The sequence below is a fragment of the Microcebus murinus genome, chromosome 12 (genome assembly GCF_040939455.1).
Source record: "Microcebus murinus isolate Inina chromosome 12, M.murinus_Inina_mat1.0, whole genome shotgun sequence".
Lineage (NCBI taxonomy): Eukaryota > Metazoa > Chordata > Mammalia > Primates > Cheirogaleidae > Microcebus > Microcebus murinus.
Genome location: NC_134115.1, coordinates 73,284,428 through 73,305,559, shown reverse-complemented (window position 1 = coordinate 73,305,559; position 21,132 = coordinate 73,284,428). Strand labels below are relative to the sequence as shown.

Below are 21,132 nucleotides of genomic sequence, written 5' to 3'. Positions count from 1 at the left end.
AGGGATCCTCCCATCTCAGCCTCCTGAGTAGCTAAGAATACAGGCATGTGCCACCATGCCCAGCTAATTTTTAAAATTTTTTGTAGACACAGGGTCTTGCTTTGTTACCCAAGCTGGTCTCAAACTCCTGGTCTAAAGTGATCCTCCTGCCCTGGCCTCCCAAAGTGCTGGGATTGAAGGCATAAGCCACTGTGCCCAGTTTTTATTTTTAAAAAGTGAATGAGAAAATAAAAGTTTTCAAAGAATTAATTTCAGAAAAAACCCAAATGATTTAGCAGGTGAGCTATTTTTCAAACCTTCAAAGAAAAGATCATAGAAAAGCAAAGTTACTCGATTCATTTACCATATTCAAAACATAAAATTTATTATACTCAAAGATCATCAAAAACATCAATCTAACTTCCATGGTTTAAAAAAAAAAGTCCATCTTACACCAGCATTAACACCCTACTGTGGTAAAATCTAAAGATTTTCTCATTAAAATTAAGAATAAAATAAGAATAACTAAAATAAAATAGTATTTTCAACGAACCTCCTGGAAGTTCAAGTCAGTATATTATGACATGCCAGAAATAATCCTAGAAAGACATTATTATATGCAGACAAGAAGTTTGGCCACTTAGAAAGTTCAAGATAGTTAATGATAAATTACAGCAACTAATATTTATAGGGAGTTTAATGTATCAAGTGCATAAATGATGTACTATCACACTACTCCTCACAAAACTTACATAAAGAAGGAAAGAGATGAGAAAACTGTTTCAGAGAGCTGAAGTGATTTGCCCAAGTTACAGATATAAGTGGCAGGCACAAAATTTGAACCCAGATCTGTTTTACTACAAAGCCTATGCTTTCTGTTTCTCTATCAGAAACTATTAGAAATCTTTAAAAATAACAAAAGAAGCTCTTGCCAGTGACCAGATACAAAACATATAAAAATTAGTTTCCCTTTTTAAAATTTTTAACTTGCTTTATTCTAGAAAGTATTTCAATTTGTTTAATAAAATAAACACAATTCAAGATTATATCCAGGCAGTCTGACTCCAGAGCTTGCAATTTTATGCACTGGGCAATACCACCTCCACATTTTCTTCTTTATCTAACTATCTAATTAATATATAACCAACATAAAAGCTGAGCATAGTGCCGAGATCTGAACTCACCAGAACTGGACAAAGCAAAGGCTGTCAAAGCAAGGGCAGGAAAGACATATGCCTCCTTCATGTTTCCATAGGCAGGTAATGTATTTAGTTTTAGTAATTACACCAGAGAGAACTAGATTTATCATGTAAAATAACTGCTGGAACCCCTCCCTTACTAGTGGATGACTACTTCAGATGATCTGTATATTTAATCAAGATATATCATCGTGTCTGAGGTGCCAAGGAGATTGCACCAAAAACCTTAGCCCTGAAAGACATTTGCCAAGAGATAAATTGCATAATTTATCACCTGGAATATTTAGACATAGGCATGATGACTGTGCACAAGAGAAAAAAACTTCAGGAGACAAAAAACACCTGTAATACATTTGAAAGGTGTGGCCAGTAGACTAAAAATATGTCAACTTGAATAGAAAAGAGACACTTAGAGCATTTTAATAACTTAAAAATGAAAAGACATATGGCTAGCAGCCCCTGACATAGTCTCTCCTAACTTCACATTACACAAATATAAAAATGTCCAAAACAATGACAAATACTAAACATTGCCTAGACTGACACACAGTCTACTGTCAGAATCTGATGGTATTCCTTTTATAATGAGAAAAAAGCACATTTAAAGCCATGTACATAATTTGTAATAATTACATATATATTATACAAACTAACATACATAGGATGAATACTGGAAAAGGTACAACCAAATGTTAACAGTGGTTGTGCATGCAATAGAAAGGTGACCCGCTCCCCCTTTGGAAATGAGGGATACACACTAACCTCTGAGAGGTGAACTATGAAGTAAACATATCTGGACTTGGGCATGAAAAATCACTTGAAAGAGATAAGTTAGATCCCAGGCCAGATACACTGGACTACTATCTATATGAATATATTAATATATCTACAGAAAATATCAAGTAGAATTGCTATTGACTAAACCAGAAAGAACAGAAGAAAGAGAGCTATAAAAGTAAATGTTCTCACCAGTATCATTTTGGGAAGCCAAGGTGGGAGGATGGCTTGAGCCTAGGAGCTCAACAGTAAGGTAAGCTATGATCACACCACTGCACCCCTCCAGCCTGAGTGACAGAGTGAGATCCTCTCTCTAAAAAAAATTTTTTTTTTAATTTTGGAATTAAATGAGCTCAGTTCATGCCTGTCTTCCTCCAAAAGATAGATCCAATTTTAGAGTGTTGGGCAAAATTCAAGATTTTGTACTTACCTAACTTAAAGACCAGACTTTTCTAGACCTTGATAGGCTCTCTAGGTAATTTCTGTAATTTTATAAAGGACTTTTTGAGAAAAAGACTGACAGCCTTGTTTTTTCTGGCTTTAATACTCTGATACATTCCTGTGGCAACTGAATCAAAGATTTAATTTTTATTTATTGTTTATTTATTTATTTATTTTTTTGAGACAGAGTCTTGCTTTGTTGCTCAGGCTAGAGTAAGTGCTGTGGTGTCAGCTTAGCTCACAGCAACCTCAAACTCCTGGGCTCAAGCGATCCTCCTGCCTCAGCCTCCCGAGTAGCTGGGACTACAGGCATGCACCACCATGCCTGGCTAATTTTTTCTGTATATATTAGTTGGCCAATTAATTTCTTTCTATTTATAGTAGAGACGGGGTCTCGCTCTTGCTCAGGCTGGTTTCAAACTCCTGACCTCGAGCAGTCCGCCCGCCTGGGCCTCCCAGAGTGCTAGAATTACAGGCGTGAGCCACCGCGCCCAGCCCAAAGATCTAATTTTTAAAAGAGCTATCTCTGGGTAGTAGGATTGTGAGCAACTATTTTCCTTCCTATATTTCTCAAATTTTCTATACTACAAAAGTTTTCCTTTTCATTACCTAAGTAATTTTTAAAATTTACTTCAAAAATTTAGAAAAAGAAAAGACAGAGATAGAAGAGATAAGATTAAGCTGGAAATAGGGTTTGGCACTAAAATGCATGTGGTAAGGTTCTACAGTTTGCTTAAAGCTATCAAGGAAATTTGTTCCTACATTTTCTATCAGCATTCTTAAAAAAAAAAATGATCACTTAGGAGATTCACAGCATCTATAAGATAAAAATAATATAACAACCCAAAAGAAGCATTCTTGTTAATAAACCATGAGAAAATTCTTCCCATAGGTATTCATTAAAGATTGTTTCTTTTCAGTAAGCCACTGGCATACTGCCAGAACACAAAAACTGAAATGTAAACTCTGGACCAATTCAGGGGGTTCTTGAATGACAGAAACAAAACAAAGTAAAACCAAAACCTTTAGAGTTAATTTCTTCCATAAAGTAGTCACACAGCACAAACTGTGAAAATGGTCTTAGATGTAACTGATAATGACATTTTTCCTTAAAATAAAATATCAACACAAAATACCTAAAGATAATGCAGGAAATTAAAAACAAAAAACCTGGAAAAAAGGTCATTTTTTTCAGACAATTTTTTTAAACCAAATGCAAAGAACATATTAATATTAAGAACTTCTTAATGGTAAAGGAAAAAAAAAACCTTCTTTACTAGAATTAACTGAGAACGCACATTACTTGTTCAATTTAAATTAGAAACAGTTCAAAAGCAGAAGGCAGAAGTGTCATTGTTATAAGATCAATTCTATACTTTGGAAGACATACCTTGGTACCCATATTTTCCAACATAAAATATGATATAGATCTTACCCTGTGATTCCATTTTCTTGGTAATTGGTTCTGGGTATTCATCTAAGAAGAAATCTGGTATCAAAGGATGGCCTGAAAAATTGACCCCAAAATAATCAGGTTAATGTAACAACTACAAAATATTAAGATTTTAATAGCTGTTTAATAAACATTATATCTGTTTTTATTTTAAGATTATTCTGGGGCAATGGGAAAGGCCCCCATGAGAACTGTCAAACTACTTGCTCTTCATTAATTTTCCTATAACTCAGTTATCTTCCTCTTCTATAACAAATTTCATCTTCAAGATTTAATAAAAAAAACCCACCTTTTCTGTAAAGCCTTTATTTGCTCCCCCAGGAGCCTTTGCCTTCCTCATCCTTACAGTCCTCTATCCTATATTCCTCCAAAGTACTCAAAACTCATTTCTTACCTGGCCCCCTGAAAGCAAGAGGTCCCTCATTACCAAAGACTTGCTTTCCAGCATTAATGTATTTGAGTCTTCTTTCTTCCTCTTCTTCTCACTTCATCATCATGAAAACTAAACTGTCTATTCTACCGGGTCTTATTTTCAGATAACAGTTGTGGTTAGAAAATAAGTTAGCTATTTTAACACACTGATACTTCTAAGACATGTGCATGCTAGGAGATTTGAAAGCCATAAAACCCTCAAAACTGTAGTAAAGTTAGATGTTACCAATCTCAATCTCCCTCTCTCTGTTTTCTTTCTCTCTCTCTCTCTCTTTTTTTTTTTTTTTTTTTTTCCGTTTTTTGAGACAGGGTCTTGTTATTTTGCCCAGGCTGATCTCTAGCTCCTGGGCCTCAAGCATTTCTCCCACCTTAGCCTCTCATCTCTCTTTTCCTCTCTTAACTCCCGGAGGGGAGGAATGACTTGATTTTTGTTATATTCTAATATCATAGTACCTGCTCATATTAAGTTCTCAATACTCAACAGGTTTTAAATTTAAATCAAATTTCAGATTTTGTGCCCAATGATACTATCTATAAAATCTAGAGTGGGCTAGGTGTGGTGGCTCATGCCTATAATCCCAGGACTTGGGGAGGCTTAGGCCGGAGCATTGCTTGAGGCCAGGAGTTTGAGACCAGCCTGGGCAACATATCAAGACCCTTTCTCTCTAAAAAAAAAATTAGCCTGGCATGGTGGCATGTGCTGGTAGTCCCAGCTGCTCTGGAGGCTGAGGCAGGAGGATTGCTTAAGCCCAGGAGTTTGAGGTTACAATGAGTTATGATCATGCCACTGCACTCTAGCCTAGACAACAGAATGAGACTCCACTTCTAAAAAAAAACAAAAACAAAAACCCTAAAGTGATAATTACACTGCAGCAGTTCCCAGAAAACCTGAATCTGGTTCAGGTTCTGCCACTTATTAGCCATCTGCTCTTAGGCAAAGGCTTAATCTCTTTGAGCCTGTTTTCTGTTTATAAATATTAACTACTAAATATTGTGAGCATGCTGTATGCCAGGCACTATGCCAAACACATTATATACATTATTGCCTTTAGTTCTTACAGAAACCCTGGGTGAAAGTTATCATTCTCTTAATTTTACCAATAAGGAAACTAAGGCTTAGAGTGGGTGATACACTCAAAGTCACACAGCTAGTGACCATCAGAGCTGGAATCTGAACCTGGGTTGTCCTCTCCCAAATTCCATATTTTTAATCACTAAACAATATTACTTCTCTCACAGGATTGCTATGAAGGTGAAACAGATAAGGTATATAAAAGTGCTTTGTAAAACTATAAACACCTATTAAATTCAGTTTGAACTGAAAACGTGGGCAGGGATGACACAAATACGAACATGTGGTTTCTGTCACCTCAGTTTAATGAATAATATTTAAAATATACTTTAGCACAGGTAAATATAACTCCCATTTATGGCTATATTATCTGTTATTTAGAATATATATACTTTATATATTAAGAAAAAATCCATCATCATCATCATCTACTATTTCAGAAAGAGTTACTTTTTGAACAAGGGGGCCTTCTGGAAACTTCTCAAATCACACCACTGTACATGAAAAAGACCCTGTTCACTCATCTTCATCATCTGTCATTAGGCTACTCCAAGAGACTGCATTTAAGAGACAAACTTTTGAAAAACAGTTCACAATCTTCAAATTTTTTTTTTGTAAAAACCTTCCTACTGTATCATCTGTTACCACATCCTTGAATAAAATCTTTTACTCTGTGATTTTAAGGCCAACTTTAAAAACTAATTTTCATTCCTTATTTCAAGATTTAGAAAGGCTAGTAGTTGATATGACCTTCTCCATTTATATATCACTTCGAAAGCCCTCAACTCACTTCTATTTTTAATTTCTCTCTTTTTTTTTCAACTCACTTCTATTTTTAATTTCTCTCTTTTTTTTTCAACTCACTTCTATTTTTAATTTCTCTCTTTTTTTTTTAAGTTGTGTAAGTATGGGTTTTTCCCTTCATTTGGAGGACAGCATTCATTCATTCATTCATTTATTGAGACAGAGTCTCACTCTGTTGCCCCAGCTAGGGTGCCGTGGCATCAGCCTAGCTCACAGCAACCTCAAACTCCTGGGCTCAAGCAATCCTTCTGCCTCAGCCTCCTGAGTAGCTGGGACTACAGGTATGCACCACCATGCCCAGCTAATTTTTTCTATTTTTGGTAGAGATGGGGTCTCACTCTTGCTCAGGCTGGTCTTGAACTCCTGAGTTCAAACGATCCGTCCGCCTCAGCCTCCCAGAGTGCTAGGATTACAGGTGTGAGCCACCCCTCCCGGCCAGGGAGGACAGCTTTTAAAAAAAGCATATTCATTTTATAATCACATAAACATGCACACAAAATAAATGTATTCATTACATAAAATGTGGAAAAATATATCACTACTTTTAAAAACTGTAAGCATTACCTGGTTTAACTGCATAGATGTCAAAATTTTTTATTCCTTCTTCTTTTAAGATATTTTCATCAATAATAAAGTTGCCAGTAAAACTTTTTGGCTTTCTGAAAATGGAATATGCGGCATCTGCGATAATATCAACCTTTCTACATTGGCTTTCAATACCAGATCCTCCCAGCATATCCATAGCAGCAGTGTGTATGGCTGTAGAAAAAACACACACACACACACAATTCCAAATCAAACAATAAAACTATGAAAGTAACAAGTAAGCAAGACCCTTCATAATTATCAAGGCTAATCTCTTTATTTCTCACATGATAAAAACAAGGTCCACAGAGCTTAAGGGATTTGTCAAATGTTCTACAGACAGAACTGGGTAGAAAACACATGTTCCTCACTCTACACAACAATGCCTTATACTACAGAACTACTTCATGAGACTCAAAGCAAAATTCAATGAGACTTCTGATTTAGAATGTTCAATAATTTGCATGCCATTTTTGAGAGCCAAGAAAGCCAGTAAAGTATTAATACAACAGAAAGTGCACTTAGCTAAATGTCAGGTGAGTGGGATTTTTATGCCAGCTGTGACATGACTTTTAGCAAGCCACTTTAACATCTGTGGGCTTCAGTTTCTTCTCTCTATAATGTGGAGCTTGCTTGTCTAAGTTTATTGTCTCTCTTCCCCTGGTACTAAGAAAATAGACTTTTCTTGTTCATCACTGTATCCCCAGTGTCTAAAATGACAAATGCATCATAAGCACTCAATAAGCACCAGTTGGGTTTTTGGGGGTCCTTTTAAAATTTAGACAATGCTGTATTTTAGAAAATGTTAGAAAATAAAGAGAAATATAAGCAAGAATTTTAAAATTAAATATAATCTCCTATCTAGGAATAATTACTGTTAATATTTACATATAATGTTCAGGTTTAGGTGCAGACAACTTTTTTTTTGAAACAGGGTCTCAATCTGTTGCCCAGACTACAGTATAGTGGCGTCATCATAGCTTACTGTAACTCAAACTCCTGGGCTCAAGTGATCTTCCTGCCTCAGCCTCCCAAGTAGCTAGGACTATAGGTGGGTACCACCATGCCTGGCTAATTTTTCTTTCTTTTTCTTTTTTTTTCTTAGAGACAAAGTCTTGCTATGTTGCCCAGGCTGACCTCGAACTCCTGGCCTCAAGCAATCCTCCCGCCTTGACCACACAAAGTGTTAGAATTACAGGTGTGAGTCACCACAACTGGCCCAGATAACTTTTCTTTTTTCCAGACAGAGTTTCACTCTGTCACACAGGCTAGGGTACAGTGGCACAATCATAGCTCGCTGTAGCCTGAAACTCCTGGACTCAAGTGAACTGATCATCTTTCAGATGCATCAGTTGAGTGAATGGATCATTCACTCAAGTGAATGATGATCATCCTGCTTCAGCCTCCTGAGTAGCTAGGACTACAGGTGTGCACCACCATACCCAGCTGGTTTTTAAAATTTTTTTTGTAGAGACAGGGTCTTCTATACTGCTCAAACTCCCAGCCTCACTCCATCCTCCTGCCTTGGCCTCCCAAGGTTCCAGGATTACAGGAGTGAGCCACCACTGTGCCTGACCCTAAATTCTATGTTCCTTATATGAAGTACATTGAAACTCTTTAATTAATAGCATATTATTAATTATACCCTGTAAAAATAGTAAATAGTAACAATTCAATTTGCTTACATATCCTTTCGTTTACATATAAAGTAATGAAAGTCAATTTGTTTACATATACTTTAGGTTTCAGAGTTTCTAGTACTTTAGATAAAACTTCTTTCCATATCATTGTTAAAATATTATTTTAAATTATACATAATAGAATAACTTATATACTTTTATCTACAAGATTAAGTTTATAGCTTTTAAGTGCCATTGGCTCTTTCATTCATTTAACAAATAGGTATTGAGCATAACTATAAGTCAGGTGCTATTATAGACATTGGAATCAAAGGAGTGGACAAAACACAAATAAAGCACCTATCTTCATGGAACTTACATCCCTATTTCAAAACAATGCTCAATTAACTTAAGGAACTTAGGGAATTTCCTAAAAGCATTGAGTTAGAAGATCCTATTTTATCTCATAACTAAATTTCCTATCTCATAACTAAATAACTAGGAATAAATTTTTTTACTTAACCTATAGTTCAAGAGCTCATGTCTCACTCTTGAAGGGATCCCTTATTAATTAAAAATAGCAGCTAACATTTATCAGTTGTACCCTGTGCTGGGCATGCTATTACATAATTTATATATATTATTTGAATTAATTCTTAGAATCCATAAAATAGGTACTGTTGTTATTCCCATTTTGCAGATAGGAGTACTCAAGCATAGAGGGATTATGTAACTTGTCTAAGGTCACAGAAGCTAAAATTCAAATAACTGGCAGCTTGACTTCAGAGCCAGGCTCTTATCCACCATGCTACTAATGGGTCACCACCTTTGTTAACCAAAGTTCTTAGAATTCATTTATCATCTCACTCTCATAAACTACAGGATTTTTCTGTAAATATAGCAATATTGTCTATTTTGAGATTATATGCATACATGTAAACTTCTAGTCTCAATGTAGACTATATAAATGGCATGAGAATTCTTAAAAACTCTAAATTAGAAGTCTAATAAAAGTATATCATTGGCCAGGCGTGGTGGCTCATGCCTGTAATCCTAGTACTCCAGGAGGCTGGGGTTCAGGTGACAAAGTGAGACTCTGTCTCAAAAAAAAAAAAAGTATATCATATACACATATATACATGCCGTGTATGTTCTCCTAAACAATCTATCATTAACTTAACAATCTTTCTAGGGAAGATACAAAGAAGGCACTAGATACTGAAAATCAAGACGTGGGCCAGAGAGTTCTGAACAAAGATTTTGCAATGCCAAGAAGCTACCCCAACAGGTTATAAAAACTGATAACAATAAAAACAAGTTAACAGTAGGATCAATCAAATGAAATTCACTGATGATTTCTAGGAAAGAAAATAAGCAAGATCTGTAATGAAAGCAGATAAGCCTTGGATCACAAGAATCATAAGAGTGACCCTAAAACTTAAGTCTTTTTAAGGAATAATCGGAGAGATATCCAAATGTCTTCTAATTGATTCTCCTGATTACAGTTTATTTAAAACAGTGATGGCTGGGTGTGGTGGCTCATGCCTATAGTCCTAACACTTTGGGAGGCCAAGGTGGGAGGATCGCTTGAGGCCAGCAATTCAAAACCAGCCTGGGCAATAGTGAGACCCTGTCACAAAAAACTTAAAAAATTAGCCAGGCATGGTGGCACATGCCTGTAGTCCCAGCTACATGGGAGGCTGAGACAGAAGGATCACTTGAGCCCAGGGGTGTGAGGTTGCAGTGAGCTACGACCGTGCCACTACACTGCAGCCCAGGGAACAGAGAAAGACCCTATCTCAAAATAAATAAATAAGTAAAAACTTAAAAAGTGACAAAAATCTTAAAACTAATCAAAGATTTCCTTTTATATAAACATATAAACTGCATATCAGGCTTAAAATATCAGCATTGCCTTTGACGACTCCTTCTCTGAGGAGAGAACTTGTCTTACCTTTTTAACACCTGCCAGCCTCCAACAAACTCACATATACACTTGTGTGTGTTCCACTGAACCAACGATACCACTGATTACAAAGTGTACTATTACTTTACGTAACACTAAGGAAACAAAAAAGCTGCCAATTAAACTATTATATATCCTTCAATGTAAGATGCATACTGATATCAGAGATGTAAAAATGCAAAACATTTTGATATCAAAGATATAAAAATGTAAAACATGGCATCTCAGAATCAATGAAGTACAGTATAAACTGTTTAACTTCGTCAGTGAATAGGTCCAGGTCCCTTGAAAAACAGGGAAACTAGTTTTGGTTTCCAGCACCAGAGAGAGCAAGGAAGCCAGCTACCACCTTGTTTCCTCACCCTCCCTGGTTAGTTGAGTTCCCACATCTATTTGTAATGGGGTCCAGGTGACAGAGGACTGCAGCTGTTCTGTGACATTTCTCTTACCTTTCTCTCTGCTGCTATTACCAAATCAGTAGCTGCCATTCCCAGACTCCCCACCCCAAGCCCACATAAAACCCGCACAAAAGTGGACTTTCCTGCTTCTACCACACTTGTCCAGACTGGTCAAGAGGTAAGAGGCAACAGGCATTTTGAATAGCAGGCCTCACCCCTTTCTCCTTCTCCACCCTCCATTTCAGCAGGAACTATGTAATAAGGTCTTGTAAGAAGAAAAAATTACAACCCTGGAGGTAACCTTGTTGGGGGCCTGAGATCCTCATGTGGTGAAACTATTAGAGGCTGGACCTCTGATCCCTTCTCTGGATGTGTTGAATTCAGCAGAATGCAAGTGCTAAACTCAGGAGGGGCAATGAAGCTCATGTTGAGAAGAGACACTGAGCTGAGTGAGGCCAAACAGTAGACCGGAACACTGTTCCGATTATAAAGAATTTATGTTATACTGTATCCATTCCATTAAGTGCAGTAAATCTCCTTTTCCTTGAAAGGCAATAATGTTGGGAGATTACTTCTGGTTCCAGCTGACATAAAGAAAGTCACTCTACACAGCCTAAAACGAGTGTGTTTTTTTAGATAGAGGGCTCTCCAATAGCTAAGGGCCTGGACACCCTCTCAAATCCATTTCTATTTCTCTATTTTCATTGCCTTACTCATGAATAATGTAATATTCTAGCTAGCTTTCCTGACTCCTCTCTCTACAATCTTACAAGCCATCCTACAGTCAAATGCCAGATTAAACTTCCTAAACCTCATCGATAACCATATCACTGTTCCCATTTTCCCTTTTGTTTACTATTACTCTCCAGCTTTTAAAATTTTCCAGTGGCCCTCCACTGAATATAGTTTAAAATTCAAGTTCCTAAACTTGGCAGACAAGACCTAGGGCTTAGTTCATCTATCCTTCCCCACACCCTCACGTCCAACTCAACATTCCAGTCAACCTGAGCAACTTTAGTTGCTCAAGTTCAGTGGGAAATAACAAGCCCACGCCCTATCATACATACACATCAAACTCCTTGTAGTTCCACCAAACACAGTTATCTCTGCAGCCTTTGCTTATGTTGCTCCCTCTGCCAAAGAATGTCTTGCCCAGTTTTCCTTCTTGCTAATTGCAACATCCTCTTGAGATCTTATTTCAGTTGTTTACCTCCTTTTGAAAATCTCCTTCCCTGAACCTTTAACCTGAGCTACATGGCCCTCCTCTTGTGTTTCAAAAGCACCCTGTACGTGATTTATCATACCACGTTTCACAAGGAACATGACTGTCAATTCAATTTACTGTGTCATGTCTTGGACCAAATGATATCACAGGCTTCAAGATATATAGTAAAACCTTCTAAAACAAATATCTCACAGCTAACACAATGATCTTGGCAATGAGCTGTTTCTCCTGCTGATGCTGATGATGTCCTCCATATTTTCTCTGCCATTCAATGTTCTCTCTCTTACATAAGCTCTGCCCAGAAGGTCTATTTTGGAGCTAGGCAGAAAGTAGTAATCATACTGCACATTCATTTATTCACTCATTCACCAAATATTTACCAAATGCCTACAATGATTATAATAAAATGAATGAAGCAGATTTTGTACCTATCCTCAAGGAGTTTTCATTCCAGCAGGGAAGACATTAAACAACCATACTTACAAATTAATAATTTAATTACAAATGCTGTTAAGTGATGTCAAGGAGATGTACAGACTACTAAATCCCATGGCCAGTCCCCATCTTATAAGAACTATCAGCTGCATTTGACACAACCAGTCACTCCCTGAAATACTTTCTTCAGTTGGATTTCATCCACTCTTTTGGTTTCTTCTTACCTTACTCCCCTATGCAGGTCTTATTCTTATTCCCAACCTTTTAATGTTGTGATGGCCAATGGCCCTTTCTCTTCTATTCACTCCCTAGATTTATATGCAATCTATAAGCTTTACACACCATCTATAGGCTGCTAACCCACAAATTTTCATCTCAGGCCTGGACCTCTCTCCTGACCACCAGACTTACAAGACCAGCTGCCTAGTGACCATCTCCACTTGAATGATCAGTCACAATGCTCCTGACCAAATTCCTAACCTTGCTCCCCAACTTGCTCTATCTGCAGCATTGCCCATCTCAGTTCCTGAAAACTCCACTGCCCTAGTTACTCAAGCCAAAATTCTTGGAGTGGTCCTTGATTCTTCTTTTTCTCTCACATCCCACATCCAATCCATCAGCAGTTCCTGTTGATTCTACCTTCAAAATATATCAGAATCTGGCCACTCTCTATCACCTTTACTGCTATCATCCTGGTCATAGCAGCCAAAATCTGTCTCTAGGTTACTGCAATAGCCTCCTAACTATTTTTCTCCCTTTGCCTCCCAAGAACCTAGGCCCATCAGAATAGCCAGAGAGATCCTTTTAAAGAGTTATGTTTGATCAGGTCCCTCCTCTGCTTGAAACCCTGCAACAGCTTCTCATTTCACTCAGAGTCAAAGCCCGAATCTTGGCAAGGACCTATGACATCTGACCTCCCTTTCTGTATGGGCATACTCTTATCATTTACTATTACTCTCCTCTCATTCCAGTGACACTGGTTTTCTTGTTCTTTGATCTACCAGGCATGCTTTGCACTGGCAGGAAACAGATCCCCAAGACTAAGTCCATTACCTGCTTTAAGTCTATGCCCAAATGTTACCTTCTCGAAAAGGCCAAACCTTTCTACCCTATTTAGAACCACAACTTTCCCTCCCCAACACCTGACACTCCCAATCCCCCATTCTATTTTTTTTCACAGCATTATCACCTTCCAGCATAATATAAACTTTATTATTTGTTATGTTGTCTATTGTGTCTCTCCCAATTAGACTGTAAGTTCCTTAAGAGAAGAGGTTCTTATCTATTTTGTTTTCTGATGTATCTTAAGCAAGGAGAACAGAGCTTGACCCATAATAAGTGTCCAATACATTTTTAAAAAAATTGTTTTTAGAGAAGGAGTCTCACTATGTTGTCCAGGCTGGATTTGAATTCCTGGGCTCAAACAATCCTCCTGCCTCAGCCTCTGAAGTAGCTGGGACTACAGGCACATGCCACTGTGCCCAGATCAATAAATGTTTGTTATATGAATAAAATTTAATTCTTAGAGTGAGACTAGGCTTTACATTACTTTTAAATTTTTTGACTATGACCCACAACAGCTAACACTTTTACCAACATGATTAAGAAGACACAAATATAGACACTCACATACATTTATTTTTTACTTATATATGACATTTATATATGAAACAAAAGTTTATGAAATAATACTGACCCTTCCTATGTGCAATGCTGTCTAATATTTTCTACTCTATTTCATCAGAAATAAAACAAAACAACAATAACAAAATGCTGGCTGCTACCCACTAAATCAATTTCACAATCCACTAAATTGATTTCATACCTCACTAAATTGATTTCTGATTCACCAATGAGTTTTGACATATAGTTTGAAAAGTATTAGAGAAGTGCCTTTTTCACTCTCATCTTTTTCCCTATTGCAAAGACTATCACTCTTCAGAAAGTCTTAAAAGAACTGTATCTGTTACAGAAACATAAGGGAAACAAAGCAATAAAACATGGTTCTGGTCCTGCAGTGGGCCAGGAAAGAAAAGAGTCTTGGTCAAATTGCAGAAGAAAGGAATATAACCAAATTTATTCCTGGAGTCTACAGAAGAAAGGAAAGACAGTGACTGCAACCACCAAATACTCCTAAGAGCCACTCAGCAGCATGCCCCAGTGCTCCTGAAATTCCACAGCCCCTTGTTTCCCAGTGTGTATACCACAGGCCATGGGATCTTTTAATTATGTTTGGAGCTAAGGAAATCCCTTCATCTAGAACATAGAGAAAGGAAGCAAAGATGCACTCTCAGCTTGGTGTGGTGGAGTATGCCTATAACCCTAGCTAGTTGGGAGAATCTCTTGAGGTCAGAAATTCAAGGCTATAGCATACTATAATTGTACCTATGAATAACCACTATACTCCAACCTGGGCAACAGGGCAACACAGTTTCAAAAAAAAAAAAGAGAGAGAAAGAAAGAAAAGAAAGAAAAGAAAAGAAGGAAAGGAAAGGAAAGGAAAGGAAAGGAAAGGAAAGGAAAGGAAAGGAAAGGAAAGGAAAGGAAAAAGGAAAGGAAAAAGGAAAGGAAAAAGGAAAAGGAAAAGGAAACGGAAAGGAAAGGGAAAAAAAGAAAGCAATTTCTCACATATTCCTAAACTAGAACTATAGATATGTTTTATACTGTTGTACGGGCCAGTTCAGTTCAAGAGTATCCCTACAGGTATAAAATAATACTTTGCATAAATGCTAGATTAAATGTGCTTTTAAAGGCTAACTTCTACCAACCCAGCACACACTAGATAGAAAGGCCAAAGAAGCATGCCCAGTACCCTGCACAATGTCTGCCATATGACTATTGTCCAATAAATTGGATGATGAATGAATAAATAAAATAAGGCCAGAATAAAGAAGAATAGGAATAAACAACATACTAATATAAGGGTCCTTAGAGAATATAAAAAGGTGTTAAATGACACAACTGGGAGAATCAGGAAAATTCAGAATGCTGGAAATCCTACAAGATAAATGACTTGGTTTTTCAAGAAATAAATGGCAAGGAAAAAAAAATTAAGTGTAACTACTCTAGATTAAAAACACATAAGAGATATATCAAACAAATGCAATGTGTAGAACATGTTTAGATTCTCATTTGAATAAATAAATTGCAAATAATACATTTATGAGACACTTGAGGAAATTTAAATACTATTTGATGATATTAAGGTATTAGCATTAATGTTTTTTAGTTATGATAATAATTCTATTTTTTTTTAAAAGAGCCCTTATCTTTAGAGATACATACTTTTAAAGATATATATTGAAGTACATACAGATGAAATGATAGTATAATGTAGATCTGCTTTAAAATAATCCAGTGAGAGGAGAGGTGGGAATGGAAGAGGATGGAGGCATGCATGCTGATGAAACCAGATTGGCCATGCAGTGAAAACTGTTGAAGTTCACGGCATATTATTCTACCTATTTGTGTACATGTTTGTACATATGCTTAAAATTTTTCATAATAAAAGTTTGAAAAATATATAATAAAGGGCTTTAGATATTATTTGTAATTCCTAATTTTATGTAAGGGGAACCTAGGCACAGACAGCTACTGCAGCTCACACAACTGAGAACAACATGGTAGAGGCCAGGCGCAATGGCTCACACCAATAATCCTAGTACTTTGGGAGGCCAAGGCGAGAGGATTGCTTGAGCCCAGGAATTCAAGACCAGAATGAAGACCTTTGTGATGATCCATTTCCACTTAATAATAAATACATTTCTTATACTTTTCTTAATAACATTTTCTATTCTCTAGGGTTCTTTATTGTAAGAATACAGTATACAATACATATAACAAAAAATATGTGTTAATCAAGCGTTTATATTGTCAGCAAGGCTTCCGGTCAACAGTAGGCTATTAGTAGTTAAGTTTTTGGGGGAATCAAAAGTTAGCCTTGGATTTTAAACCCCACATTGTTCACAGCTCAACTATACAATGAATTAGATACTCTATAGCAGGGGTCCTCAAACTTTTTAAACAGGGGGCCAGTTCACCGTCCCTCAGACCGTTGGAGGGCCGGACTATAGTTTAAAAAAAAATTATGAACAAATTCCTATGCACATCTTATTTTGAAGTAAAAAAACAAATGGGCAAAAACACCTGCATGTGGCCAGCGGGCTGTAGTTTGAGGACGCCTGCTCTATAAGGTTGTCTTACTACAATCAAACTACAAATAAACAATAAACTTTTTTTTAAGGCATGGGTTCTTAAAAAATCAAGAGAAATCTACTGGTAGAGAATAGAGAGGAGGAGAGAGGAGAGGGAAAGCGCAATAGAATAAGAAAAAAGAACCCCAAGGTGTAAGAATTGAAAAGGAAGAAATAAATGTCATTATAGATTACATGATTACCTACTTAGAAAATCCAAGAGAATCTAGATAAATTATTACAATCAACAAAATAGTTTAGAAAGGTAATGTCTATAATTTTAAAGTCCAAAAGCAGTTCTACATGTTAGCACCAAATAAAAAATATTATTTTTTAAAAAGATACCTAGAATTGTGGCTATCCCAAGATGAGACTGTTAGAATGGGCATTTCCTTTCCCAATATTCCCCTACTCATGAGTCCTTTATAATTCAATGACTTCCACATCTCTCTCGTCACCAATTTGTAGGTTTTATAAAAAAGGATTTTGTGCTTTTGACTAGCGACTAATATTAAAGTTTTCTCTCTCTCCCTCTCTTTTTTTTTAGAGATGGGTCTCACATTATCACCCAGCCTGGAGTGCAGTGGCATGATCTTAGCTCATTGCAGCCTTGAACTCCTGGGCTCAAGGGATCTTCCTGCCTCAGGCTTCCAAGTAACTGGACTACAGGAACATACCACTATGCCTGGCTAAATTTTTAGTAGCGACAGGGTCTTGCTATGTTGCCCAGGCTGGGCAAGTGATCCTTCTGCCTTGGCCTCCCAAAGCACTGGGATTACAGGTGTGAGCCCTTGCTCTTGGCCCTAAAATTTTCTCTTATACTATCTCTTCTATATTAAGAATTCTTATTTGGTACCTATATTTCATATTCCCAGGTAGTCTATCATAATCCACTTATATTTACCCACATATATCACAGGGTTATTTGCTTACCATTATTTCTTTCCTCTTCATTTCTGAACCCTATCTTGAAAAAGTCTCTGTTCTACTAGATTTGCTGTTTGGTAAAAAGCCCTTTCTAGAAGATTTTCCTCAAATGTGGTAGCATATCCACATATCTTGCTTGCATCTTGTCAATAAATACCATCTTGGCCGAGTCCTTTCCTATCAACGTATAGATGTTATTCCTCTGACTTCTTGTTTCTGGCATTGAAAATAAGAGTCTGTAATCTTTCTCCTTTGTAAGTAACATATATTCTGCCTGAAGGCTGAGAAGATTTTCTTTTTATTCTTGAAATTCTGAGATTCTCCCAGATCTCCTGCCCTCCACCCCCCATAAATCCAACCTCAAATTTGGTAAACCTTTCAGTCTACATATATATGTAAGTCTTTCTTCAGCTCAAGGGAATTGTCTCCTATTATAAGATTAATTATTGGTTATCCTCTATCTGTTCTTTTTCCAGTCCTCCTTCTGGGACTCCTGATATTTGCATGTGAAGTTCCCTGCACGTGCCCTCTATGTCTATCTTCTTTTACTTCAGGGTGATTTTGCTCTTTTGAGATATTTCTTCCACTTGAACTTCCAAGCTACTTATTCAGGTGTTAACAACAAACATCCAATCCTTCAATTTGACTACCATATGTATATTTTTAATATTTAAAACACAACCTATTTTTAGTTCCAGAAGACATTATATAATTCAATCTCTTACATAGTTGTTTTTGGTCTTAAATCAAGGTATTTTCTGTTTCTTTAGCAGTTTTATTTCACCGAAAGCTGCTATTCTGGGTGTTTTGTTTATTCTTTCTGTGTCTGGGTACTGGGCCCCTTAGCTGTACTGCAATTTTTCTGTCTCCTGACAGCACAGTTCAGCCTTAGATGCTTTAAATGATGCCACCCTTGCTGGCAACAGTAAGAGAATATACCAGATGTGCCAGTCAGCAAGTCCATTTTGGGGCCTAATGAAGAAGTCTCCTAGGTCTGCTCATTGTCCATACCTTAAGGGCAGGGAATACTTATCTCACCTATTGAGCCATGCTGTTGAGTCTTCAATCTCCCTGGTCCAAGCTCTCTCCAGGAACCTCTGAGTATTCATTGTCTCCCCAGTGCTTTCTATTGGCCCCAGTCTATCCTCCAGTCAAGAGGGGAACAAACTCCTTCACAAGCTTCTTACTTCTTGAACAGCATGAAAATCTTGCTCATTCCTTCCTAGTCCTACCTGCCCACCACCCCAGCAGTGGCTCCACTCAGAGGGGTTTGCTGGTAGTTGGAAAGGGAGGACAACAAGCACATGAATTCCAAAAGTCATCTCCCCAGAAACTCCCTCTGCCCTCAAATTAAGTAAAAGATTCCAATTTGCCATTGATGTGTTTTCAAAAAATGTAATGAAGAATATGAAGAAAATTTCAAAAGGAATCCAAAAATATCATTCATTCACAAATATCTGAGTGACCACTGTGTGCAAGGCACTACCCCAGAAGCAGAAACGTGAGTGTTGATTAAGGTGATTCTTTGGAAAGGGGCCGGACTGATTTTCTGTTTAAGTTCCACTGTCAGTATAATAAAGGTTCTGTAAAATATTTAATGAGTGAAATGAAAAAGTTGTTCCCACTATGTATTCTCTTTGTCATTAGACATACTTTTCTGGGATGAGATTGCCATTTAGATTTAAGATGAAAGAAGTCAGTGTTTTCATGAGCATTACCTACTATTAATAAGTATATATGGAAAGAGAAATAAATTATCTTCTCTTTTTCTTCCTTTATGCTATTTTCATACAGAAGTAGAAAATAAGAACCCACAAAAAAGACAAGATTTTACTTTTTCTCGTTTTGCTAGCTCTCCCTCATTTTTATACATCTTTTTCCCCAACCTAAAAGCCATCAAATTGTGTTTTACCATAACTATAAATCTGTACCCAAAGCCAAGGCATATATGTGGATTCCTCTGTCATCTCATAGGGTTCTAGCACTCTGTGAACCTAGAAGAATTCATGCGGAAGTACAGACAATCTAGCTTTTTATAAAGGAAAAAGACAAAGGTAGTAAGAATACAGGAAAGTTTAAAAGCATTTGTTGGGAGGTGTGAGGAGAAAACAAAAGTATGAGAATATACAGAATTTAGTTAGGTTCCAAAGACAAAGATGGAGAAAGGGCTAGGGAAGTGTACTTTCTCCTGATTCAGGAGACTCCTCAAGTGTTCCAGTGGTCAATGTTCCTACTAGAGCTACTGGCTGAAGACTCAGTCATGTAGTCCAAGTCAAAGCTGGAAGATGACTGAAAAGGGTCATATGCTGTACAACAAAATTTAAGTTGTTTCCCAACAGACAAATTGAAGTTACTTTTGACTGTCTACTGACTCCCACCTCACCACACCCAGGATGTATCTCAGAAGTGTCAAGAAGAGTAAGTGGGCTGGGTGCAGTGGCTCACGCCTGTAATCCTAGCACTCTGGGAGGCCAAGATGGGTGGATCGTTTGAGCTCAGGAGTTGGAGACCAGCCTGAGCAAAAGTGAGACCCCATTTCTACTAAAAATAGAAAGAAATTAATTGATTAACTAAAAATATATATATATATATATAAAATTAGCTGGACATGGTGGCACATGCCTGTAGTCCCAGCTACGTGGGAGGCTGAGGCAGGAAGATTGCTTGAGACCAGGAGTTTGCTGTGAGCTAGGCTGACGCCATGGCACTCTAGCCCAGGCAAGAATGAAACTCTCTCTCAAAAAAAAAAAAAAAAGAACAGTAAGTGAAAATCTAACAAATGAATTTTTGTAAGTGCATACCTGTTTTAGGCCACAATGCATTAACTGCAATTTCACCTTTAAATTCTTCTGCCATTCCAAGCACACACATAGACATACCATACTTAGCAATGGTATAAGCTGAAAGAAACCACAAAAAGTAATAATTTAATTAAGAAACAAATTAATTTCTGAGTAGAAATAACCAAATTCTATTACTGTTTTTCCCTGATATATTTTTGAGAATTATTTTTAGTAACAAAAAATACATAAAATATTAAGGGTACTATTTTTAAAAGAACAGTTTTTATAGAAGTAATTGAATAAAGATGCACTAGTTTTATATATTTCCATTCTTATATTTGATTAAAAGAAAAGAGACAGTAATAAACTTTTATTTTCCTTAATAGTAAAAGGGTAAATTACATTATTATTTCATTTTTTCTTTTCGTTTTAAAGAATGAAAGTGACTTAAAGGGAAACTACTGTTAGTTAAAAAAAAGTTGCAATTTCATTTAACCTAGTCAATTACACAATTTCTTTTACTTTTGCTCTGCAGGTTCCTATTCCAAGTGTCTTTCCAAATGTTAGTGAACTATGTTGAAATAAAAACTAAGTATCTGATACAACTACTTTAAAGGAGGCACCCATATATAAATCTTGCTACTTAGCCTAGTCCCCACAAATCATTAGTTTGCTATAACAGATAAAGTATTTCATGAATAGGTTTTAACGCACTTTATTGAAGAATAAATTACATATAATAAAACAGACCCATCAGGACATAAAAGACCTTTCTGAGATCACAGAAATCCATATCTTGATTTGGGTATTGGCTATACAAGGTATATACATTTGTGAAAACTCA

General features: G+C 36.8%; 1 protein-coding gene across 1 annotated transcript in view; it reads right to left on the bottom strand.

Moving 5' to 3' along the window:
* The window catches only part of HSDL2 (hydroxysteroid dehydrogenase like 2), a 55,789-nt gene that overhangs the window by 9,447 nt on the left and 25,210 nt on the right, over positions 1-21,132 (bottom strand). The window contains exons 6-8 of the mRNA XM_012768925.3: positions 20,307-20,405; positions 6,722-6,916; positions 3,832-3,903 (exon numbers count right to left, since the gene is read on the bottom strand). Coding sequence (XP_012624379.1) covers positions 3,832-3,903; positions 6,722-6,916; positions 20,307-20,405 — 366 coding nt within the window. The remainder of the gene's footprint in view (positions 1-3,831; positions 3,904-6,721; positions 6,917-20,306; positions 20,406-21,132) is intronic.